Source organism: Plectropomus leopardus, chromosome 1 (genome assembly GCF_026936395.1).
Source record: "Plectropomus leopardus strain MGB_pleo_1.0 chromosome 1, ASM2693639v1, whole genome shotgun sequence".
Taxonomy (NCBI): domain Eukaryota; kingdom Metazoa; phylum Chordata; class Actinopteri; order Perciformes; family Serranidae; genus Plectropomus; species Plectropomus leopardus.
The window spans coordinates 29,824,958-29,850,898 of NC_142176.1; the positions used below are offsets into that span (position 1 = coordinate 29,824,958).

At 38.7% G+C, this 25,941-nt stretch overlaps 1 protein-coding gene across 1 annotated transcript in view; it reads right to left on the reverse strand.

Moving 5' to 3' along the window:
• Nucleotides 1–660: 660 nt before the first annotated feature.
• Nucleotides 661–25,941, reverse strand: part of LOC121942768 (ras-specific guanine nucleotide-releasing factor 1-like) — a 43,737-nt gene continuing 18,456 nt past the window's right edge. The window contains exons 6-27 of the mRNA XM_042486020.2: nucleotides 25,838–25,917; nucleotides 24,557–24,750; nucleotides 23,333–23,442; nucleotides 23,008–23,126; nucleotides 20,790–20,950; nucleotides 20,118–20,181; nucleotides 18,496–18,638; nucleotides 18,080–18,162; nucleotides 16,594–16,842; nucleotides 11,593–11,966; nucleotides 11,235–11,351; nucleotides 9,163–9,333; nucleotides 7,882–7,988; nucleotides 7,644–7,756; nucleotides 7,020–7,080; nucleotides 6,764–6,870; nucleotides 6,501–6,585; nucleotides 6,197–6,394; nucleotides 4,450–4,529; nucleotides 4,214–4,331; nucleotides 3,315–3,383; nucleotides 661–3,119 (exon numbers count right to left, since the gene is read on the reverse strand). Coding sequence (XP_042341954.2) covers nucleotides 3,027–3,119; nucleotides 3,315–3,383; nucleotides 4,214–4,331; nucleotides 4,450–4,529; nucleotides 6,197–6,394; nucleotides 6,501–6,585; nucleotides 6,764–6,870; nucleotides 7,020–7,080; nucleotides 7,644–7,756; nucleotides 7,882–7,988; nucleotides 9,163–9,333; nucleotides 11,235–11,351; nucleotides 11,593–11,966; nucleotides 16,594–16,842; nucleotides 18,080–18,162; nucleotides 18,496–18,638; nucleotides 20,118–20,181; nucleotides 20,790–20,950; nucleotides 23,008–23,126; nucleotides 23,333–23,442; nucleotides 24,557–24,750; nucleotides 25,838–25,917 — 2,896 coding nt within the window. The 3' untranslated portion in view covers nucleotides 661–3,026. The remainder of the gene's footprint in view (nucleotides 3,120–3,314; nucleotides 3,384–4,213; nucleotides 4,332–4,449; nucleotides 4,530–6,196; nucleotides 6,395–6,500; nucleotides 6,586–6,763; nucleotides 6,871–7,019; nucleotides 7,081–7,643; nucleotides 7,757–7,881; nucleotides 7,989–9,162; nucleotides 9,334–11,234; nucleotides 11,352–11,592; nucleotides 11,967–16,593; nucleotides 16,843–18,079; nucleotides 18,163–18,495; nucleotides 18,639–20,117; nucleotides 20,182–20,789; nucleotides 20,951–23,007; nucleotides 23,127–23,332; nucleotides 23,443–24,556; nucleotides 24,751–25,837; nucleotides 25,918–25,941) is intronic.

The window sequence follows — 25,941 nt, forward strand, 5'->3', positions numbered from 1 at the left end:
ACCATATGAAACCTGAGGAGAGTGCCTTAAAAACACACACACACACACACACACACACACACACACAAAAGGAACATGAGAAAAAGGCAATGTGAAACTTGAAAAATTATCCAAAATTAAAAACAAATTAAAAAAGTACAAGAAAATGGTCTAAAGATGATTAATTAAAAGTTTAAAAAACAAAAACAAACAAGGAAATGACCAGAAAATAATAATAATAATAATAATAATTCTTTAGAATATTTTTGAATAGCCTGTGTAGATATAACTCTAAATGTAGTTTTTGGACATTTTTCCAAATCTACTAATTTCCTGCGATTTTAACATTTCTTGCCAAGTTGCTCATTGCTTCATGTTTTCCAGATATTTTCATCACAATCACTTCATTCCACATCTCGTTCAAAATTTCACCAAAACATACATCTTGAACCATAGAAATAGGGGGAGGGTCATGAAGTTTTCCCCCAGTCACTCACTCAGAGACAATGAGGGCAAAATATCTGTAGCTCAGGGGAAGGTCAAGACAATAAATAATACACATAATAAATCATAAATAATAAGTCACACCCCCCTCCTCTGATTGCCAGCACACAGTAACCAAATGCAGCTCGCTCGGTGTACAGTGCCAAACAAACCTGGCAGCCATGAAGACACTTCTCCCCCTGAGAAAGAATAGATTTATTAACAAGAGGTAATCAGGAAAGAATACACTTTTATACAAAACTGGAAATACTACTCAAGCTATTGAAATAGACTGAAAGATAATTCTCATACCACTGGGTATTGCTCACTGCAAACATTTGATGTGCCTGTTTGAGGGTAAAGATTCATGTGCAAGGGTGGGGTTTAAATACAGTACACATACTGTTCTAGATATAGATTTGATTTGAACACGTGAAAGTGGTACATGCCTGCCACTTAAGCTTTAGGTGTTTTTCTATACAAAGCCTGTAAAAAATACCTATAAATATTCCAAGAATAAGCACAATATTACTACTGTATAGTTCCTGCTAACACATTAGACAGGATACAGAATGTGTTACACTTATAAGTTGTTTTCAACATTTGCTTTAAAGTATCATACACAGAAAAGTTATTACAGAGTTGAACGATCATAAGGATAACACATTTCGAGGGATATGTTTTTAACACATTGCACGTTAGGAAATGCATCAGACTGCCTGTACACAATATTGTACACAGCAAATATTTCTGCTTCATTGGCAAATCGTAGAACAAAATAGTTTACATACTTTTGTGGTATATAATCCATTTCATGATTAAGGCAAAACCATAATGCACTGGCCAAAGAGGATTAACCATAAAAACTATGCTCTGACTGTCTGAGTGTAGAAGCTGGGAATTTAACTTCCTGAAGTGGCTCAAGATTGGTTACCTCTGCTACATACACTGCCCGGTGCTTATACTGTATATACAACATGTTGCCCACCAGGGGAGTAAAGTGATAATAAGCAAAGCATAAAAACCCATCTCTCCAAACTGAAAACACGTGTCCCGGCTCAATCAGAAATCAGCAGGTACTCTTGTTTCAGTTTGAATCTCAACACTCCAAAATCTCTCTGTCATTCAGTGGCTACATAAAACATCAGAGCACATGATTCAACTTTAGCCACCACAGCGGTCCCACTTTTCACCCCTTGTATTTCTCTGAGACAAAAAAAGTAGGTTTGAATCCTTTAGATTTTTTTTTCTCAAATCACACCCCATTTTTTAATAAAATCTTTTATCCACTTTGTTTTTTGTAATATTCATTCCACATATTTAAATTCAATAATTAGCTGTTTTAGTGGCGGAGTCCACCATTGCTGCACTGAATTTAAATCAACGAGGATGGAAATTTTAAGGACTACACAACTTATGTTCCACACTTGAGGGCAAATAGGCTGCTGCACTAATCAGGCAAAATGTTTTGAGTTGTTTCAAGATAACTGCAACTATGTACAGTTCTCTCTCTTTAACATCTGAGCAGAAAAGTGGGAGTCGATCATCATGTGTCAAATGTGACCACCATCTCTCATAAATGAGAGCCTCTTTAATACTGCACGTTCCCAATAGGACATGACTAAATAATCTTGTCTGTAAACTCTCATCTGTTTATTCTGTGGTTGAAAATAACTTTATCATAAAATGGTATTTAAGACGATAAATAACATATAAATACTCTGTAACTATATAAATAAAACCTCTCTGGGCTTCTACTCAGTCTCTAATAACGATTATACACAACAAGTCCATTGGGGAGCACATACTAGAAGGGCACAGCCTACTGTGTCTAATACAAATAATAATATATGTACATTATGATATATTGTTGCCGTACACTCCACCACAGTGGCTGCATCGCCGCCTGGTATGGCAGTTGCACCACCCTCGGCATTACAGAGGACGGTGAAAACTGCTCAGCACATCATCAGGACGAAGCTGCTATTCGTAGAGGACCTCTACACGCAGCAGTGCAGGAAGAAGGCCAACAAAATAATTAGGGACCAAAGCCATAAAGTGTTCTGCTGACGTCAGGCGGCACCGCAGCGTTCAGTCCCACACCACCAAACTTAGGGACAGCTCCATCCCATGCCACGAGACTCTTGAACTTCATCACTATTGTCACATTACCTTTATATATTTTTACTCGCTGTTTTACATCTCTGTATATCTATTTTTCTCATTAAGAAAACACTTTTACTACATCCCAGTTTGTTCAAATACATATTGTTTTCTTTCATATGTTATATATGTTGCAATTTATCCCTATTTTTTTTAAAAATATCTACTCTATTTTATGTCTCAGATTGCCATTTCGTACTTGCATGATTATATTGTTATAGACATTTAATCAGCATTGTTGGCGGGAACGTGATCTACTATTTTTATGCCAACAACTAACTGCTTCTTTTTAATAGTTGTGCATATGACAATAAGGAGCTTGATCCATATGGGTGTTGAGAGAGAGAGAGAGAGAGAGAGAGAGAGAGAGAAAGAGGAAGAGAGAGAAAGAAAAGTCCGCCTCATGATGAAGATTTGGGCTCGATCCTTAGAGACGCGTCGTACAGGCTCTCCTCATCCAGCGCTGTGCTGCTGTCCAGCAAGTACTTTGCAACCTAAAGCAATAATGAACAGACAAAACTCAGAAATGAAAGTCCCATGATGCCATAAAGATTTGGCACAAAAGTTTAGTAGGATGTACACTTTAATAAATTGTAAATGTGATGGAAATAACTCCCACTGAATAGTGTATATATCCTAAAAAAGCGTAAACTACACAATAAAATAATGCAGACAAAGAATAACCTCACCTTTGGTTGATAGTCTATCTTGTATGCCGTTTGCTGAAATTGACGTATTTCTCTAATAATGTGAGATATCTGAAGAGAAAAGAAATAAAAACAATATAAGAAGGAAATATTATAAAGTAGGGATGTCCTGATTGGATCAGAAGGGTTGATATCGGGCTTAATCAATCAATTTTTAACTGATAGTCATTGGTTATTTTGAGTACACGCCTTGTTTACATCTGCCATCACACAGGGGTCTGAAACAGAGAGCATAATTTCCAGGAGATATTCAGGTTTTAATGTGATGCTCCACCTCCAGTAAGTAGTAGCTGATTTTTCTTAAGCTGCTCCTCCACTTTAAGAGGAACTGAATTTTTTGTTGTTCATGTTTAGTTAACTAGTTTGACTATAATGCTGTAATAAGCAGGATTGTGACTGATTTTTATTTGTTGTAGCTGGAAATGATAAAGTTCAGCCATAACGCTACTTTGAAGTAAAACTGAAGAACGCTGGGACTTTATTACTCATTTACAATGTTCTGTACTTTTAATACAGTGCTAGGCTATTAGCAATCTCTAAAGACATTTTAGTTTGTTTACTTGGATATTTTGTTAAAATAAAATATAAAGAAACCCTTAGGCAACATTGAGACAGACATTTTTTCTTGTACTGCATATCAGAGCTACTAAACTGTCAAGAATATACACTGGATTGATTTTAATAACTTTAAAGTACTTGATGTGTGCACTGTGCAGCTGTCTAATCTAGGCAAATACAAGTACCACATCGGGACCCGTTATCGGCAGATAATCAGTATTAAATGACACAGATTGGGTTAGGAGGCAAAAAAACTTGATCGGATCATCCCTGATAAAAGGTGCACGTTATCGTGTGTATTTCAGCACTCTAGTGGTTTTCACCATTCTCATCTTTGAGAAGTTGACCAGGTTGTCCTCGGTGTAGTTGGGTGTTCCCTCCTCGATGAAGGCCAGGTCCGTCAGGTACATTCCCAGGTAGGGAACACAGGGGGGGTCACAGCTGAGGACAAAAGGAGGGTGAGACACAGAGTTATAATACAAAGATATAAAGAGGAATAATTTAAACTCCTCCCCCTCAATGCCTGAGAACAGGAAAGTGAAAAGCTTTAGAAACTCACTTCTTTAGAGCTTCTCTCAGGTTTTTGAATCGCCCCTCTGATGACACCAGCTTCTGTAACTTGTCAATCACAGTCTTTGTCTAGAAAATGGATCAAAGTATAACGGTTATTAGCAGGAGCCAAAAATGTAATTCAAATCTTCTCTATTATATTTACTAGGTCTATGACCTGAAGACTGTGCTATTCAAAAGTAACATTATTGACCTCTTTGTATTACTTTCATTTTGCTTCACTTGTAAAATGCTGTTTGATTTTTGATACAAGTCAATCAAAATAGAGAAAGTTTGAAATGCTTATTATGGCTTGAGGAAAACAGCTTATTATAATAATGATAACATTTTATAAGATAAGGTAAGACAAAACATACAATAATAATAATAAACACAACAATGAAAAATAAAAAAATTACCAATGAATCGACAACACCTAAGGTATAATATTGAAGGTATAGCTCGTAATTTTGGGAAAAAAGGCATGTTTGTGCTAAGAGTTAATGGGAATATCAATGCCGTTTTCATATGTATAAACTAAATATGAGGCCAAAATAAGGGGACAGTTTGCTTAACTTAGCATGAACAGGGGGAAACAGCTAGCCTGGCTTTTTCCAAAGGTTAAAAACATCTGCCTATCGGCGCCTCTAATGCTCAGTAAATTAGGACATGATACTGTATCTGGTTGGTTTAATGAACAAACAGCAAAGTGTAAAAATGACAAGTGGTCTTACATGCTGAAAGCATTTTTTGGCTGGGAGCAGTGTCTTCCTCTAACTGTCTGGTTACTAGTCGGGCTGGGTATCGCTTCAAAATTGACGATACAAGTATCAAAACCAGTACCAGTACTCTTAAAGTGATAACGACACCAACAGAGTATTTCATTTATTAAAATGCTCTTTCATTTGATATCCATCGTGAATGGAAGCATTTTGTTGCCTGAAATGTCATTACCATTCCTCCCCATCCAAAAAACTTTTAGACAAATCCATTTTGAAAGTGTTCAGATTATTAAAATATTTATTAACCCTTTGAAACCTGGAGTGACATCACTGAGCAAATTGGTGTGATTTCTTTTAAAAACATGGGGGGAAAAAGCAACAAGCAACTTGATAAGAAATGTTCCACAAATTGCAAGAAATTATTAGATTAGATCTTCAAAATGATGTTACAAAAGTATCATATTTTTTACGCACTTTTCCATGTTATTTCCTCGTCTTTAATTTTTTTTCTTCTTTTAAAAAAAAAATTCAGGTAATTTTTTGGTCATTTCTTCTTTTGTTTCTCATTGCCCTCTTCATATGTATTTGTAACAAAAACAAGGCAATTTGCTCAGGTCTCAAAGGGTTAAACTATTGGGCACACTGAACTGCCAACTCCGTCAAATACACTGCAATGGATTTCACCACACCGCAGACTGTATTGGTTGTAGCTGCTTGCAGTCATTGGTTGACGGCGAAACCATACAAATAGTATTTTGCTTTTAATGTGGGTACAAAAAGAATCGAATGCAGATACCATTTGACTGGAAAAGTTTTGATACAACTCAGTACTGGTTCATTTTGAGGTAAGTGCCATTATTTTAAAGGTATCAAGTACTCAGCCGTAGCTGAGTGTTAGTACGCATGTTTAGTATGCAAACATGAGAGTGGTATCCATCTTTCCATTTTAATGCTCTGCAAGAGCGCAAATAAGCGCATTTCCCAAAATGGCAAACTATTCCTTAAGTGCCAGCCAAACTTGGAAATGTCAGAGACCTGCTTGGAGACTTTGAGCCAGGTCTTCTTGAGACGGAAGATGGAGCTGCGGTTGAGCGAGGATGTGATCTCCAGCATGGCATTGTAGTTGTGGAGACAGCGGCAGATGTCAGCTACAGCCACCCATTTCTCGATCACTGCCACTCGCATGTTAACATCGTCCCACTGCAGGATCTCTGTGGCAATCCTGTTGCTGATCTGACAAAAAGAAAAAGAGAAAAATACATGTTGTTGATAATGATCATCTATCTATGTGTAATACACGCAATTTGTATTGGCAATTTTTGGCAGAGTGAGAACATACATCGTTGAAATGCTTGGTTGTTTTCATAATGTAGGGAGTTCTCTCGTTCTTGTCGTTTTTCATCCAGCCTTGACCAAAGAACTCCCTGAGGAAAAACATTTTTTTTCAAATGATCAACAATGAAAAACACACCAACATGCACAATATGTACTTCCCTTCACGCTTCTACTCAGCCTGTATCTTGTTCGTTGTATAGATCTCCTGTGTTTGCACATTTGCTTTAGTGTGTGCATGAACGTGCACATGTAAGTGTGTGCACTCACTCGTATGGTATGACCTTGAAGACCAGGTGGTCCAGCAGTGTGAGTTGCTCGGCTATCTCCAGGGCAGAGTGGTTCTCAAATGGCTCAGTCTTACAGTCCTCCATGGCCTGACACACACACACACACACACACACACACACACAGTAAAAGCATTATCACAACAAAAGCACAAATTATTTCGACAGAACACACAGCAATTTCAAAAAGTAAAAAGGATTTTCTTCATTCAGAAAAGGCTTTGTAATTTTTCTCTCACCATATGAGTGATCTCTTCCAGCGTGACCTGGTTGTCTCCAGGGTCCTCCTGAGTGAGAGTCCTACATACAAAAAGGTAATAGTGCCATTATTTGACAGCTTGGTCCACAATTGACATGACCCGAGTTGACATACATGGACTTGACCTGTCCAAAAGTGCCTAACTTGATCCAGAACACTGTATTAATTTCTCTTTTTGTTGGTAGAAATAGGGCAAGCTGACAGGTTGGTTAGATCGCACACCATATTGGGGTTTCGCTCCAGTTCTGCCATGCTGTGCCAATGTGAAACCCTGCTCTGTCCTTTCCCACGGGAAATAAAATGCTCTAGAGATATTCAGAAACTGCTGCTCGGAAAAAAGGTGAAAAGTTTCTACTTTTTTGTAGCTCCACTGTCAGCATTCAGGTGCATTTTGTGCAAGTCCACCAGGGCTCAGATTTAGGTCTGGGCCAGGGATGACTGTTGAACATGGACCATGACTGTTGGCATCAGAAATACTCAGAAACGCAGAAAGCAGAAGGCAGAGGGCAAAAGCAGAAACTTTTTTTTTTCCACAGGAAGCTGACAAACAAATGTGTCATACATGACTACATGTAGGATCAAGCGATGATGACACAAAACCAACCTGATAATGTTGGCAGCTGCCTTTCTTTCCTGTGTCAGAAGCTCTGGGTCATGCATCACCTCCTCCAAGAAGCCAATTACCCGCATCTTTAGCTCTGTGTTCAGCTCAAAGTCCTAAGGCCCAACACAGGAGCAACAGCAGAGTCATTACAGAAGTGTTGTTTTTACTCAGCAAAGTCAAACAAAGATAGATTGAAACAAAAAAAAGAGAAAATGATAAAAGGAGAGGTGAACTGTACCTGTGAGTGTTTGGAGACCCAGTGACGCAGCACATTTAGGACCCTGTTTGTGGCCGCTCTCCTGATGATAAACTCTTTGTCCCCATTCCTCTGGTCTGTAGGAAAACCTGGAACCAAGTTTAACAAAGTTACAGTCAAGATACATTCACAACACTGAGCAATCAGCTGTGTGATGTAGCACAATTAGCCTCACCTGCATACTGCTTATTGTTTTGTCCCTTTTGCTTCCGGATACAGCAGAAAATGCAGGGTTTTTTTAATATTTAAAGACTTTTAACATGTTCACAACTGGTCAAACACTATTCAAACAAAATGCTGAATTTAAGTAAATTAATATGAATGCTTTAGCCAGAATCATATTTGTATCCCCCTCTCTCCCTATGACCTTACTCTTGCTGTGCAGTGTTTGGTTGGAATGGAAATCGGGTATACAGCATTGTAACTGTCTAAAGACGTTAGAATTTCACATTGTGTGGACATTAACTTTATGATGTTTTGCCGACATTGAGTTTTGGTCTCCATGTCGTATGACTAAATGTCCTTATTCTATGTCAACACGATGTTGGCATGAGACATTTGGAAGACATTGGATTGTGGTTACTGAACAACACAACTTAAAACCAACTAAACATCAACGTCATCTGTCATCAGTACATTGTCCTGACACTGAACTTCGGTTACCTGATGTCAACAACTTCAATTCAACCAAACATCGTCTGATGACATTGGTGGCCAGCTGGATAATGTTACCGTACTTAAAGAGATACTGATAGTGAAACTAATAGCATCAGGGATATGATGTGGAGAGAGCTAACATATTACAGTAGTAACAGGAAATTTAAGCTTGGCAGTTTGAGGTGAACTTTTCATTATAGCTTTGCAACCTTCACCTTCACCTTCAATTAAATGATTGAAAGAAAGAAAAAAAAACCCATTAACTTGGTAAAATGATGATTTTGTTTTTTTTAATACAAGAGAGAATATAAAAGCAAGTCATATATGACAGTTAATATCACTGAGTTAGATGCTGAACCCAGCACTTAATGTCCGATTTGTTTAAAGGCCCCCTGGTGGTCATCAGGCATAAAATTCCTTTTGCTTCTTTGTCACATAAATAATCAAACTAAACCATGCAGATGTGTAATCAAGGAGGTTTTTGTGGTGATTTTATAATCTTATATAATGTTTTTTTATGTGATCAGATTTCAGTAGTTTACTTAAATTCTATAATCAACATGTCTCTTCATGGGTCAAAAGGTAGCATCCCCTTATGTGACTGACCTGTGCTGGCGAGCGACATTCGTCGGTACTTCTCCTTGGTTGGTGTGCCTTCGTTGGCACCAGCAGTAGCGATTGCAAAGGCTGAGGCAGCAGAAAGGGCACTGCGGTTATTGTCCAGCTCCCGGCAAGAAGACACCACCATGCCATTGTTGAAGGAAAACAGGGAAAACTCTACGCAGGGGAAAAACAAAACAGAAATACTTTTATAAGGTTACCCTCTTTGAAACCTGACAAAACTGGCTTGATTTCTTTCAGAAACATGGTAAGAAGGTAACCAGCGACTTTACAAGAAATTACCCAAAAATTTGCAAGAAATTAGTAAAAAGCTACAAGAAAATTACCTGAGATTGTCAAAAAAAGACAGTAAAAGGACAAAAACAGGAAAGGATCTAATAAATACAAATAATAATAACACTTTTTTCTGTAACCTATTTTTAAATATATAGTTATAATAACTACAGATATAGATTTCTTGATATTTTTCCCTGGTTCATTCATGGTTTTTTTGTTATTTTCTAGCATATCAGGTAATTCTCTTGTCACCTTTTACTATTTTTTTTTTTTAAATTTGCAAGACATTTCATGACAAGTTACTAATGTTTTTAAAAGAAATCAAAATAATTTGCTCACATTTCAAAGGTTTAAATGCTTGTGAAAGGCGTCCGAATGCAGCACAAGACAATGGATTTCAATCCAGGTTTCAAAGGGTCAAACCCTTTAGTTAATCCTCATTACTGGATACTTTCACTAAGTTGAGAAGATTTCATTGTTTGACAAACACCTATATTACATAAATTTCAGCGAACACTCCCTTGACTCTGACAGAATTAGGCTGAAACGGAAACTGAGGGTGTTGTGGATATAATATTTGCGTCTAACCAAATGAAGCTGTTGACCAGCGGAGGGCAACAGAGAGCTGAAACATACGCAGCACAGTGTGTCCTGCAGCTCGTGGTAGTGACGGTGTACACTCCACTGTGTCTGCCTCTCTGCCTTCCTCCTTCACTCCCTCCCTTCCTCCGTTGAGCCGGGGGCGGTATAGAAGAACATGCACATCGTTGCTAAGGTACAAGGTTTCCTTCCACCTACTCACACACGGCACTGGCTTCCCTTGTATCCAGCACCGTGGGAAGAGAACACACTGGGGATGAATTGTGCCTGACTACCTACGGGGTGGATGGTCCCTCTCTGTGCGGTACGGGGAGGGCCAGGAGGCTGTGGGTGGTTTTTATCAAGACCTTATTTGGCCATAGTTACGCTTGTCATTTTCTGAAAAAAAGAAAAAAGTTTGCTATACAGTCCACTGCAGCCAGGTATTATTTAACTCTATGAATTACTATTCTCATCTCAACCTCTATGCACCTCTCACACAGTCTGACTTTACTGGATGGTAAAAATGGATCTGATGATAAAAATCACACTGACACCTCATCTTGCCTTTGATATTATTGATTTCCACAGAAAAAGTGATTTGGAGCTAAAATGAGCCATTTCTACAGTTCTGAGACAGCAGACAATTTCCACTATTTGTTATTTGTTTTCTTTTTAACTCATTTTTTTTTGGGGGGGGGGGACTTTTTACTCATTTATTGCTCATTTTTGGGTCTTTTCTTATTTCGTAGTCCATGCTTTTGTAAGAAATCAAGCCAATTTGCTCAGGTTTTAAAGGGTTAACTGCTCATTTCATATTATCTGTTTTTCTGACAAGTTAAGTCATGCAATCTGCCAGTTGGAATTTTCAGGCCTGTTAAATGTGCTCCATCTTACTAATGGTTCTTGTTATTGACATTTTCTATTATTATTGATTTCATTTTTTTCATATCATAATTCGCCAAGACACTCCACTGGCAAGTACACTATGTCACTAGCACTGAGTGCTAAGCTACTGTAGTTTGCCAGCTCTTACATTCTTGCCAAATTACTTGACATACTTGCCAACTCATTTGTTTTTTAACTGATGGGTTGGGATTCAAGAGAAGATCACAAGATGTTATAAAAGGGTCTCGGACATTAAACCACTTAAACACTGGGTCACGCTACAATGGTGGTAGAGAGACAAAGTCATACTGCACCAGAGTTTTTGGACTTGACGTTCTTGGGTGTTGATGGTGATTTGGGAGGAGACATTTCTGCTTCTGCTTCGTCACTCTGATTCGGGTCCTCGTCACATTCCTCTCTCACTGACAGATCTGGACGGAAAAAGTGTTTCATAAGCTGATTGTTTTTTTTTTTTACTTTAGACCTCTTATTCATGCAAAATATACGGCAGTACTACTTTAACCTGAATGGGAGAGACAGTGAAAGCTGCTGTAGTATGAGTGGAGGATATATACAAGACATGAGCAATGACAGTGCGCTTGTAAAAATGCTACTACACTACACATGAACCTCATTAAAACTGAGAGAAATCCCTTGGACAGTGATTCTGACCTTGCTTGTTGAGGACAGACTCCTCAGCCTTGCCTTCGGCTTTGGTGTCTCCCTCATCGGGGATCTTGCTGGCCATGGTGCTAGACACATAAAGCTTGTTGATGTCGAGGGTGGTCTTACTGAAGGGTGACATGGTGGAATGCATGCTTGCATAGCCATTGGGAGAACAACTGAGTGCAGCCAGGTCCAGGGCTTTGCCCCCTGTGATGATGGGGATGTTGAGCGAAAGCTTACGACGGCGGTTGGGCGAGGACGTCTTGGTTATGGAGAGAGGAGGAGGGGAGGAGAACTTGCGGCTGGCACGTGGCGATGTGGGTGGCTCGCCGTACAGGAGTTTGTTGTTCTGGCTGCTGGCAAAGAAAAGCTCCAAAGAACTGCAGGGACGGAGTGAAAAGAGGAGAAATAGAAAGAAGAATGAGCATTAACAAGAGCATCTTTCATGACAAAAAAAAAACTTTTGAGGATTTGAGGTAATTATTCCCAGTGACCTGAATAGGAGAGAAGGGAAAGGGAAGACATGGTGATGATGGGGGTGTATGGTGCACTTGGTGTCGGTACACAGAGGCAGAGAGGGAACACATTAACCACAGGGCTCTTCGGGAGCTCCTGCCTCTTTTATTTAAGCTACATTGTTTAAGACAGCATCCTCCTTGCACTGAGAGCCACCCCCTCTGAAGGCCTATAAATAGCATGTCAAGTGACAGTGTGGGAGGCACGGGTGCTGCCAACAGCAACCAGCCCAGGGGAGGCCCACAGAGACATGGGGAGAGAGAGACAGAGAGAAAACAGGAGCCAGAGAGAGCGAAAGAGGGGAAGTGGGAGAAAGAGACAGAGATGCAGTGCAAAAAAAAAAAAAAAGCAGGGGTAAAAACAGTGAGACTGAGAGGGAGGGGGCGAGAGAGGAGTAACAGAGTGGATATGGATTCCACCACAGCGACATTGCTAGCTGGGAGTGGGCGAATGGGAAGCCTCTAGCCCTGTATGGTGTTAGCTGCAGCCATGTTGTGTCTCCTCACCAAATTTGAAAAACAGTGAAAGAAAGGAGGTGATAATGGCAAAGATAGAAATGGAAGAGGCTAAGAGGATAGGGAGAAAAGAGGGAGTCAAAAAGAAAAAAAGTGAGGAGTAAAAAAAAGTGTGGAGTGGGGAGGAGTAAGACAAAAAGAAGGAAGGAGAGAGGAGGACTGGAGAGCAGGGTCTGGGTGCAAAACACCACCATCAATATTTAATACCGTAGAGCCGCTGCAGATGATGGGAGAAGGGGAGAGAGAGAGGAAGAGAGAAGACAAGGAGAGAGGGAGAGGGTGGGGTCCTGCAGCAGAGTGAAGGGTTGCCATGGTGACAGCGCAGCGGAGAGAGGAATGGTCAGACTTGTAGAAAGAAAAATAAAAGTGAGAGAACAGAAAAGGGTAAAAGATAGGAATGAGAAAAAAGAGGAGGGGTTCAGGAGAGATGGGTGGACGCAGGACCCAATTAACTGTGATGGTGGACAGAGGACAGAGGTGTTGGTGTGACCTCTCGCTGCCTCTCCTCTAGTCCCGTCTCACCTGGCAGAGGTATGATAGCATGATGGGCTGCTTACAGTCCACGTGAGAGCAAAGACAAATCCAGACACTGAGTAAGTTCCGTCTTTTTACTGCACCATTACAGCACTGTTGCTGCATCCTCAGGAGAAAAATATGTGGAAATTTCTAACTTGGTTTCTTTTTCTGTTGTCATAAACTACATGGACGGGCTTGCAGTGTGGAAGATTTTAATGTGACAAACCATTATAACTCTCCTGTTTAAAGTTGTATTTCACCGATATAAAGAGAGTCCTCACTTAAAACTAGGCCATCTCTGCAGTAGAAACTTGTAAATACTTTTGAAATTGGTGGTTCATGACCGGAATAAATAGAAAAAGGACACTTTTGCTCAAGAGTTAGAAAACCTACAACTTCCAGAATGCCTTGTGCATTATCAGACGCTCCCGCTGGCAGGTGACGTAATGTGAACTGCTCCGTGTAAAACAATGGCAGCTGGCGATCTCATATAACAGTCAAATGATTAGCTAAAAGATGTTTCTGAAAACATTTGAGGCCAGAGAAATGCAACTCAGTAACAGAATCTTGGTTTATATGTGATCAGCGCTGCCTAGTTTTAAAGTCTGATCTTTTTTTTTTTTTTCAGCCTCTGTTTTCACTGTGCAGGAAGCAGTATAGCACCTACTTTGTGTTCACAAACTCTCGTATAATTATCTTGATGTATATCTGATAACCGCTGCATAGTTTTACTGTTTGATCAGATTTCAGTCTGAGTTTGAGAGAGAGAGGGGCGTGTAACTCTCTTGATCACTTTGTCTGCGCTCAAAGTGCGCAGACAAAGGGCGACACGGGTGGCAGGTAATATGAAAATGCAGAAGTACAGCTGTAGTTCAAGCAACAGCCAGAGAGCCACGAAATACATCATTTTGAGTTTTGCTGTGGGGGAAGAAGGGATATCTAGGCACTGGTAAGATGGTGGGAAATTTACCACAGTTCATTTACACATAGTACCCCCATTTTTTTTAATTAAAAGCTGGTTAAAATTTGCAAAATATCCCCAAAGGTAGAAACACTTAATGAAGAGGGACTTCAGTTACTCTGCAGTGACACCACTACGCAGGTCCTCTTTTGCTTGAAACTGCTGTCTGCTGGTTGAGACACTTGTTTTGTGTGATTTGCCGATGTTGTCGTGCATTTCAAGTCCTTCACATGTACAACACAGTGATTTATCTTGTTGCTAAAAGGTGTTTTACAATTAAATTTGCCTTCGACGCATTCATAAATCAAAAGATTATGCCGTTTTTGGACTGATGCACCTAAGTATGATCACATTTCATTTTGCCTTGGAGTTCAGCTTGTTGTCCCATGTTGGTTTATTGTAACAAGACCAAGAGTCTAAAGCCATGCAAGCTGCCTGCTATACACACAGCAGTGCTTTGAGCTACCATTTGTTTGCAAACACATAGACTGTAACAGAGTTACAATGGCATGGCTAACATGCTAATGTTTAGCAGGTATAAGCACCATGTGCTCAGCATCTTGGTTTAGTGTTAGCATGCTTACACAGCACTTACTGTGAACTACAGCTGAGGCTGATAGGAATGTCTTTAGTTTTGCAAGTTTTTGGTTATTATTGAAACTTTCAATAATGACGGTGCTAAATAAAACATCAGGGGGTCATCAAGTCAGTAAGATTCATTCTTTGGGGACTGTGCATGTAACTGCATGGCATATATCCATTAGGCATGTATATATACTGAACAAAAACATGAGCTTTTGTTTGTGCTCCCATTTTTCATGAGTTGAAACAAAAGATCTAATACTTTTTCTATGCATACATAAGGCCTTGTTCTCTCGTATTTTGTCAGCAAAATTGTTTAAATCCATCTTAGCATTCTGAGCATTTTGCCAACATAATCCATCCAAATGACAGGCCAATCTAGATGCACATTAAACAGCATGATTACTACACAGGTGTGCTTTGGGACTGTCACAATAAAATGCCGCTCTAAATGTGCAGTTTTATGACACAACACAATGCCACAGATGTCACAAGTTTTGAATGAACATGCCACTGGCATGCTTATTGCAGGAATGTCTCCATGAGCAGAATTTCATTTCACCACCATAAGCTGTATCAAGTGTCCTCTGAGAAGTTGGCAGTAATTCCAACCATCCTCAAAACCACAGACCATGTTTAACCACGCCAGCCCAGGACCTCCACATCAGGCTTCTTCACCTGACAAGATCATCTGAGACCAGCCACACAGACAGCCGATACAACAGCTGGTTTGCAAAACCAAAGAAAAAAGTGTTGCGTCGGCTGTTGGGTGGCTGGTCTCAGATCATCTTGCAGGTGGAGAAGTCGGATGTGGATTTCCTGGGCTGGCTCATGCACCACACCAAATTTTTCGGAAATGTCATTGTAGAAGGCTCACGGTAGTGAAACGAACATTCAATTCACAGGCAACAGCTCTGACGACAATCCTGCAGTCAGCATGCCAATGCCGCATTCCCTCAAAACCTGTAACATCTGTGGCACTGTGCTGTGTGATCAAACTGCACATTTCATAGAAGCCTTTTACTGTGAAGACACCTGTGTGCTAATGATACTATTTAACCTCGGAAAACTCAGAAAATTGGTAAAATTTTTCAAAAACATGGGGAAAAAGGCAATAAGCAACTTGATGAGAAAATTATCCACAAATTGTAAGAAAGTAGTAGATTTAGAAATAATTTTTTAAAAGGCTAGGGAAAAATGTCTGGGGGAAAAGAAAAAGAAAAAATCTAGGGGAAAAAACTATACTGTATGTATAATTATTATAATTAAGTATTTAAAATTGTGCTACAGAATTATTATGATTCCCAAGCCTTTCCAAGCCTTTTTGTTTTACATTATATATATTTTTTTATGTTTTCGTGTATTTTAATTATTTTTTTAGGTAATTTTCTTTAAGTTTTTACTAATTTCTTTCAAATTTCTTTTCCCATGTTTTTGAAAGAAATTAAGCAAATATGCTCAGGTTTGAAAGGGTTAATCAGCATCTTGATATTACACACCTGTCAGTTGCATGGATTATAGAATATGTTTACAAAGTGCTCACTAACACAGATCTCAACAAATGTTTGAACAAAGACAGAGCTAAAGTATTAGATCTTTTATTTCAACTCATGAAAAACGGGAGTAAAAACAAAAGTATTGCTTTTTATATTTTTGTTCAGTTAAGATGAATGATATCTCACTTTGAATCAAGGTAGTTGGCCAACCAACCAAGGCTCTACTCTGTGTGTACACACACAGAGTGTGTACACACACAGAGTAAGCAGAAGAAGACATAAAACACTCGGTTCCCAACAGCAAAGTGCCATCTTCAAACTTTCTGTATTCGCCTGTAACTGAAAAATTGCTGGTGAGGACAATTTAAAACTAGTAAGCTGTTAAAATCTGTGACTAAATCTCACTCAGGGGCACACTCACCGCGCAGGAATGGCACTGATGGGTTTCTTGTATATGGTGATGAGCTTATCCAGCACGACATCGGCACTGGTGAAGACGCGGTAGGAGTGGAGGAAGGTGTTCAGGAAGTCGATGGAGAGGAAGCGCAAGTCGGTCAGCCTCTCCAACAAACGCTCCACGCTGGCGTAGCGAATCTGCAGCACCTTGCAGGAGTTCATCATCTTGCTGAAGCGGATGTCCACATCATCACAGTACAAGCTGGTGTCTGACCTGTGTTGGGGTTTAACTGAGGTTAGGAATGTGACTCACGGGGATTTAGCTCCCAAGACTTATGCAGCCCACCTCCAGTTAGTACACTTTTCTGGTCACGTGTGGGTCAGTGAGTAGAGCATTAACATAGCTTTGGGTTGGTAGTTTCCCAGTGGAAAAAAAACACAAAATCTACACATTTATCATTAAAGACTAATGACTTTTCAACTGTTGTCTTACTGAAACGAAACTGCTGCAGACTCTCTGGAAAGCCCATGCCACTGGACTCTACAGGCTGTAAATGATTTGGGAAACTGCAAAAGAGCCCACTGAATCTTTCAGCGATGTGTACATACAAACCGAGGGAGACTGGTAATTTCTTTAGCTACACCACTAATGTCTCCCATGTTTGTGTGTGCTCTCGTAAGCTTTATAGGGACCATTTTTTCTTAAAAAGCTGATTTGTTTAACCCTTTGAAACCTGGATAGACATTAGTTTTCTTGTGCTGCGTTCAGACACCTTTAAAACCTCAGCAAAACGGTTTGATTTATTTTAAAAACGTCGGTAAAAAAGGCAATGACCAACTTGGCAAGAGACACATCAAAAATTGAAAAAAAAAGTAAAAGGTGACAAGAAAATTACTTAAAAATTTGTTTGAAAAAAGAGGGGAGGATTATTTGGAAATCATACAAACATAGGGAAAATGTCCAGAAAAGTATATCTGTAATTATATTTTATATTTAAAATTGTTTTAAAAAATACATACATATAGACAGATAGATAGATATAGATAGATGGATAGATAGATATAGATATAGATATATATGTATATTTTAAACTTTTTTTTTTTTTTTTAAATCTCAGCACTTTTTAAGGTCATTTTCTTGTTTCTTTTTGTTTTGTTTTTTTTTTTTAATTTTCAGGTAGTTTTCTTGTAACTTTTTCATTTTTTTTGGGCCACGTCGTTAAATTGCTTTTTGCATCATGCAGGTTTGCTCAGGTTTTTAAAGGGTTGAATGACTGTTGAAGGGTCAGGGGTCAAAGGGTTGAGTTTAGGCACATAGTTGTGACAGTTAAGGTTAGAGCAGGGGGAATATGTGATGCTATTGAGAGCCCTTGCGAGTACAGAGGCACAAACGTGCGTGAGTTTGGGCACACATGTTCATGCATTATTCATGTATTTATGTGATGGCAATGCCAATCTCTGTTTGTGCATGTATAATGTATAAGCATTTCTACGTGGTGTCAGACTCTCACTTAATCATCTGCGGCACAGTGACTTTACTGTTTTCCTCGAAGGCGTTCATCATCAGACCATTGCAGCGGATGTTGTCGATGCACTGTAAAGCAAGCAGACAGACAGAGGGTGAGTGAGTTCACCAGCCTGTTGACGAATCAGCTTCCTACCCCCAACAGCCATAGGAGTTGCTCTGTCTTAATCTTTTTAATGATTACGTTCTGTCCCAAAATGTATGTCTATTGAGCAAGCATCAGATGTTTGCAGTCTACAGTCTTACCTCTAATTATACAAGTTCAATTTCACTCTCCGACTCTTTCTTAACTGAAGACTGCTCATCCCATGACATGCTTAAGTCAAATCAATGCTCACTATCCTGCTGTGTGTTCATTTGGAACATTTTTAGTTTGTTGATCACACAGGTGAGGACACGTACCTGGCTGATGTCACTTGTCCACGCTGACTTCTCCTGGCGGGATGAAGCCACCAGGATGACGGTGTAGGGCTGGACATCTTTGGGCTCCACCATCACTTTAAAGTCCAGATGCTCTGTGTCCTGGCCACTCCGCTCCCCTTTGGCTGCAAGACACAAATTCAAAAACCGTAATTTTACTGGAACAAGGAACAATGAAATATACTGAGCCAATGCACTGTAAGAACAATGAGGAAGTTACAAGGAAATAGAAATATACTTTAGTTCACTCATATTTGTGACATTTATAATTATACTAGTATTTAAGATTGATTTATACATCTGCCTGAAAATTAAGAAAAAATTACAGCACAAGAGAGAAGAAATATCAATAAGTTCTGTAACAAAGAGTCCAGTTGAGGTTTTGGTGGTCTTCAGTCCTCACTATGAAGGTCAACCTTAGAAATTAAAGTGTATTTTGTAAGTGTATAAATAATGTCAGTAAAGTTTTCCACATTGAGCTACGAATGACTGAGTGTTACCAGTTAAAAAATCTGCCTTAGCACTGTGTATGACAGGCTTCTCCTTTGAAGATTAAATCTCTACATTCATCTAAAGGCAGCAGATATGTGTTTTCCATCTACTGCCTCTGGTTTAGAAAGAGTGGCATAAAAGCACAACTCTCACTGTTCTCACTGATTCTTTGCTGTTTTCTTGATTAAATCATGTGCAACCAACAGTGTTTCAACCATTCAACAATTATGAAAGTGAATGTTTTGTTTCAATTTGATGGTGGTGAGTCAAGAAACAATATCCTGGTAGAACAGAAGTCTACAGCGCTCCCTGGATAGTCATGTAAACAGAGTTATTATGGAGAATAGTCATTTGCATAAAATTTGCTCCAATGAAATAACTTTACTCATCAGAAAAACAACGTAACATGTTATTTATCTGCAGTTTTATTGTACTGATTCATTGTTAGTGCTCACTTTAAGCTATCCCCAACACAACAGTTACTGTGGGAGTGACTGCTTGCAGAGAGCAGTAACCTTTTCCTTTTCAGTTTGCAGCAGGTTTGTCTTTGGTAACGTTTGCGATGATTCAGAGGAGGTGATGCCAAGTCCAATAGTTTAACCCTTTGAAACCACTTTGACTTGAAAGTGGTTTGACTTGGAAGAAGGCAGTAAGCTACTTCAGAGGAATTGGCCCAGAAATCAGCAAGAAATCGGTTAAAAAAAAAAAAAAAGTACAAGAAAATGACCTGAAAAATGCTTAAAATTTCTATATATATTTCTATATGGGTAGTTTTGAAAATATTAATTATGATAATTTAAGATGTACTTCTCTGGAATTTTTTCCTAGCTTTTAAAAAAAAGTAAATGTACAAATTTCTTGAAATTTGCAAGCCTTTTTTAACATGTTTTTGAAAGAAATCAAACCGCTTTGCTCAGGTTTCAAAGGTTTAAATACTTGCAAAATGATATCTGAATACAGCACATGAAATGTGGTGTCCATCCAGGTTTCAAGGGTTAAAGAGCTACAATACAATAACAGAAAAACTGCACAGCTCTATCTTTACTGCAGCATACAGCACACATAAACTTCTATATGTATATTAAGAAACTTCTGATTATACTGTAACTTACACTCATCATCCGTCCCCTCTGTCTCCTCCATCAGTGTGCAGTCTATGAGCGAAACCACTCCATTCTGTGACAGGGTTGAAAGGTCACAAGGTCACACGCAGTTTGTTAGCAGCTAACAGACAGTGGAGGCTTCTGTATAGTTTAAAGAAAAAAGTGCTGTTGAAAGGGTATAGACTTTGTGAATGTCTTCATAAGGACCATTAAAACTGTGGGCTAACACTGTGTTTTAATCACATGTGATTAAAATATTTTCTGGCAAAAAGAAGATAAACTAAATGATTAATATCCTATGTATATTATAATATAAGTGGTGATTAACAAGCTACATCACATGTTGGTCAGTGCCTTGTGTGTGTACTTTTATTTACAAATGATACAGCTCCTGTTTATCTGTATATTATACTGTGTGCTTGCTAATGTAAATACATACTTAAAACACACCAATAACTGACAAAATTTTAAGACTGTTTTGGGATTACATATAAAGAGCTGATACTGCTTAACAGTTGGGCAAAATGTAAGAACTCAATCATGGAAATTGTGAATTCAAAACTCCTAAATTGCTTGAATTAGCTCCCACCATTTTTTTGAAGTTTGATCTGTTTTGTGGGGTAATTGAAGATAAATTTATCTCAATTTATTTTGTTGTCTTTGATTAGAATCCTATTGTACCTTTGTGATGTGAAGTTTTCCCCCGGAGCCGCGTGTACAGATGATGAGATGTTTGGAGAAGAGGAAACATTGTCTCTCGCCTTCTTTCTTCAGTGACAGAGAGCCCAGTCGGCCTCTAGTAATCTTCCCTTTCTCACTCATCGGCACCTGGATCAGAGACCCTGTGGAGTGTCAGCATCACACAAACAAGCACGCACGCACGCACGCACGCACGCACGCACGCACGCACGCACACACACACACACACACACACACACACACGAAAGAGAACACATCAAATTTGACTTTGACCTTGATCTTATAATTGGTTTTTAATCTTTTGGAGCTTTTTTTTAGTGGAAATAATTAAACGATACCCAGCTTTTCCTGTACCACATTGTTGACACTCATACTATCAGGTGTAAAGTTTAAAGACATATGTAAAAAAACATTTGCTCCTACTAAGTCTGTTAATTTCAGGAGTAAACTTTGTGTGTGTGTAAACATTTAGATTTCTGTTTGTAGATAGCAGATACAGTGAAATACAAATCAGGCATGTGTTTGTGCATCAGTAATCAATGCAGAGATGGTGGAAGGTGTGAAACATCTGAGAGAGAGTACATGTGATGCACCACGACAAAAAAGACGCAGTAGAGATGTGCGAAGAAATGGTTTAACCCTTTAACACCTGGATCAACATCAGTTTTCTTGCGCTGGATTGATGTGAAAATTAGCTGGTGGGATCATTAGATATTATCCAAAAACAAAGGAAAATGTCCAGAAAACTATATTCATAATATTATATCAAAATTATGTTACAGAAAAAACGAAAAAAAAAAAAACTCTCTTGAGGTCTGCTTCTTTTTTTTGGCTTATTTTCAGGGAACTTTATTGCAACTATTTGGGCTACTCATTTCTTGCTAATTTTAGGGCTATTTCTTGTTAAACTGCTCATTGCCTTCTTTCCATGTTTTTGAAATAGAATTAAGAAAATTTGCCCAGGTTTTAGTGGGTTAAGGTATGTCTGAGGATTAATATTTAATTGTAATACATTTCTGCTTTTTATGACAGCGACCCCTCAGGCGTGTTGTTTTTCACATTTGACACTGTGTAGGATGACAAAGTCCATCACAGGTGATGATGCTTATCACTCTTCAATTTCATATAAGAGTACATATTTGTGCATTTGTGTTTTGACTTGAAGTCATACTCTTTGCTCACTCATGAAACATTCTCCATGACAACACTGTCATAATGACTCCTTATGGTTTTAATGGCTTCCAAAAGAAAATCAAAGGTCATAATATCAATAATATTTTCCTTTTAAACCCGGCTTTGTTGCATGCAGCGTTGGATAACACATGACTTTACAGTACATGTAATATATATCCTCTCTAATATATATACAGTATATGTATATAATAATGGAATATAATGGAACTAGATGGCACTCGGTTTGTGATCAACAGTGATGTTTCTTTCCAGATGCAGTAACTCAAGATAATCCACAGACCTTGTTGGGAGCAGTTTCACGTAGGAACTATTTTCTCTCTACTGAACTACACCCACAGACCATAGCACTGTGCAGAAGGAAGAGTGCATCTACTCATGGAGGAGTGGTTTTTGCTTGTCACAGCTCAAGATGGTTGCCTCCCCAGCTGAGCTGTCATGTTAGCTAGCTCAGTGGTGCTAGGTCAGCTAGGGTGGATGCACACTTCCTTCTGCATTGTCATACAGGTGGTGGTTGTAGTAGAAAAAGCAAAACTGTGTACAGTCACGAAGGCTAAGCCAGCTGCTGGATGGTCAATTGTTCCCTCCATATTGTAGCACTAGTTAAACTCCAACATCTCTCTTTCTAATTTCTACCACCAAAAGTTCTGTGTTGGGGATTTGGAGTTTTTTAGAAGCGCCTTTGATAGAGATAGGCTGAGTAACAGTGAGTAACATAGTTACTTTCGCAGTTGGCTAATTAGTACAGTCATTAGTAATTACTTCTTCATCGAGTATAATGTGCAATAAGTAATCATTTACAGTTTCCAAGTAAATTGCCCAGAGCTGGTTGTGTGTTTTTCTTTAAGTATTATGGGTTTTGATGTGGCCTCCTTAATTAGATAAACTAAACATTTAAATAAATGAATGAGCTTCGGTCTTCATTTACTACAATTGTCTGTACTGACCATTAAGTCAGCAATCAGAGTGACATAACAAAAAATAAACATTCACAACTCCTCTTACTTACCTTGCCTAACAAATGTCTGACTGGTGTCCAGCAGCACTTCACAGCCTTCCACAATCATCCGCTCTATAGCGAGGTTCTTCCTGATGTTCTCCGTCTCGCTCACCTCATCATGCATAATTCTGAAAGGACAACATAAATACATGTACTTCACAGTTAAAGTTGTTTGTTCAATTCAGTGATAGTAGAGCCTCCCTTAACAAAATCACTATATCAGTCTGATACACATCTCTGAATCCAATCATTCATACTCTTTAAGTTGTAACAAATACCAAAGTAAAATGTTCATTTTATTTTCATTTGCTTGACTAACAGACAGCAGATCTACCTGGAAAGTTCCTCCAGTTTCGACTTGGCATAGTCTAAACTGTTTCTCTCCACATGCTCATGGGGAGTGTGAGCCAGCAACTCATGCAGCGTTAGGATGTAACGAGGAATCTGAAAAAGAAAGAGAGAGATTGATATTTCAACACTTCCTGAAACTGGTATCTTTGATCTTTTAGTGTTAAATTGTGCACTTCAGACTTTTTTAAGGATCGAGAGATTTCAATATTTTTTAAAAAACAGTGTCAAGCAGCTTGACTCAAATGGCCTTGGACTGGTAATAAGTTGGTCATGATGCCCATCCAGAGTTTGAGTGAGAGGCAGGAAGATTATCTCTTTAACCAGAGAATTAATGATACTGACACTTTCACCATGAAACACTTTATTACCACAATGTCTACTTTTATGTCTTGAAAACTGTCTCTCAGCGTCACTGTTCTGCTGTTGATGTAGCTATGAAAACTTCAGTTCATTTGAGCACAGACTGTTGTGCAAAAGTGCTACAACTGTTTGCACATCATGTCATTACTGATGATCAGGAAACAAAGGACAAGTTGTTCATTTCATCACAAAATTTCTATGGTGACATTTCATAATGGTTGTTAAAAACTTGAAATTATTCTTTTTTCACACAAATAATACATTGATTGCCTAATATAGGCAAGTCCATAATTTAATCTTTTTTTTTACATTAGTGAATTATATAAAAGTTGCAAAGATATTGCATTGATGCATCTTGGTGTTTTTGAAAGTTACACCTGTTGCCCTGATGGGGGCACCACATTTAACTGACAACATTTTTATACTTACACGCCAGCTTCCAGAATTTTTCGGCCTGTCAAATGACCATGTGTCTAAATTACATGCGGCTTCCATCAATCTCATCAACAACAAACAAATACAACTATGCATACAAACTAAAGGAATTTGCCTTATGCTATAATAAAGGTCTAACTCATAATTGATATGTGAGACAACACTGTGTGATTTTGGCAAAACATGGAGGTATGAGGCATTTTGGCACTGTGCAATTTTTAAAATCATTACAGTTGTTGGTTTAACCTAATAAAAAGTCAGAAATAAAAAATAAAAATAAAAAAAACAGCTGTCGCATCAGATTTTGTAGGAAGGTTCTGGATTGCAAGGCGAAGAAACGTTTCATGTATGCACTGAAAAAAAGATGCACTAATAATACAGCAGTTATCTATACTGGAATCTGGAATCTTACCTGAAACATGGGGTAAGTGAGGAAGGTCTCCAGTGTCCTCTCCTCACAGTCAGGCTTGGACTCGTACTGCTTCAGCAGCTTGTCAAAGTCTCTGTTCTGTTTGCAGTGGGCGAGGATTTGCAGGCTGTACTGGTGGTTCCTCACAAACTCCTGGTAGATGTTCAACATGGGCAGCAATATGTCAAACAGGTCAGCTGTAGACAAAAAAAAAGAAATCTACATGAGTATAAAATGAGTTGTTTTTTTTTATTCATTCATAATGTTAAGTCGTGTGTACTGATCATAGAATATTTTATCTAACAAAGATAACCCACGGAAACATAAACAACCAATGAGCAGAAGCTAAAAACACAAGTTTTTTTGTTTAAAGGTCCAGTGTGTAGGGTTTAGAGGGATATACTGGCAAAAATTGAATATAATATAATACGTATGATGAGTTTTATAAGTGTATAATCATCTGAAAATAAGAATTGTTGTGTTTTCATCACCTTAGAATGAGCCATTTATATCTACATAGGGAGCAGGTTCCTGTCTATGGAGTCTGACGTGCTTCTACAGTAGCCTGGAGCAGACAAATCAAGACAGATAGGGCCATTCGTGTCTTTGCATCGGCAAGTATAGTTAGAAACCCCTTCATAATGGGCTAAATAGCAGTGAAACTTACTGATTTTTAATGCAAAATTGTTTTTTTCAGAGAGGAAGAGAACTCTGCAGATAATTTGATTCCTGGTAAAAAACTCCCAAACAATCAACACTTAAGGAATTTAAGATGTCTCAGTAGGCTGCACTCTGTATTCCTCACCACCAGATGCCCCTACATCCCCCTAAATCCTACACACTGCTCCTTTAAATCATTCTTCATGAAAAAGAGTCAGTTGCTCTATGTTAGCAAAACTTCCTGAAAATTCTTTAATTCAAAAAGCGGGTATGTGTTTTTTTACTGATCTGAATTAATCTTGACCTGTGAAATCCTTACACCTTAATTTAAACGATGAAACAGGTTGTACATGAGTGCAAAATAATTATGTTATTTACAGTGTGAATCATGTAAGGAAAAGAGGACATTGTTTGTGATGTTTTAGACGCTTTAAGTGCCACTAGCCATCCTTCATTATAGTTACTGGGTTGGTGGCAAAAGTCTCACAGGACGATATCTAAAAAACCTACAATATCTTTTTTCATTTGATGTTTTGGATTCAACTGACCCTTTCAGATCTCAGCAAAAACAGGTCCAATGTTGTACTGTATGGGTCACTGAGGGGTAATCTCTGTGTCTCTTACCCAGCACCAGTGTTGGCCAGCTGGCTATCCGTGCCTTCAGGCCCTGGTAGAAGATCTGATGGAGGAACATGATGGTCTCACTGGTAAAACAAATAAGCAAAATG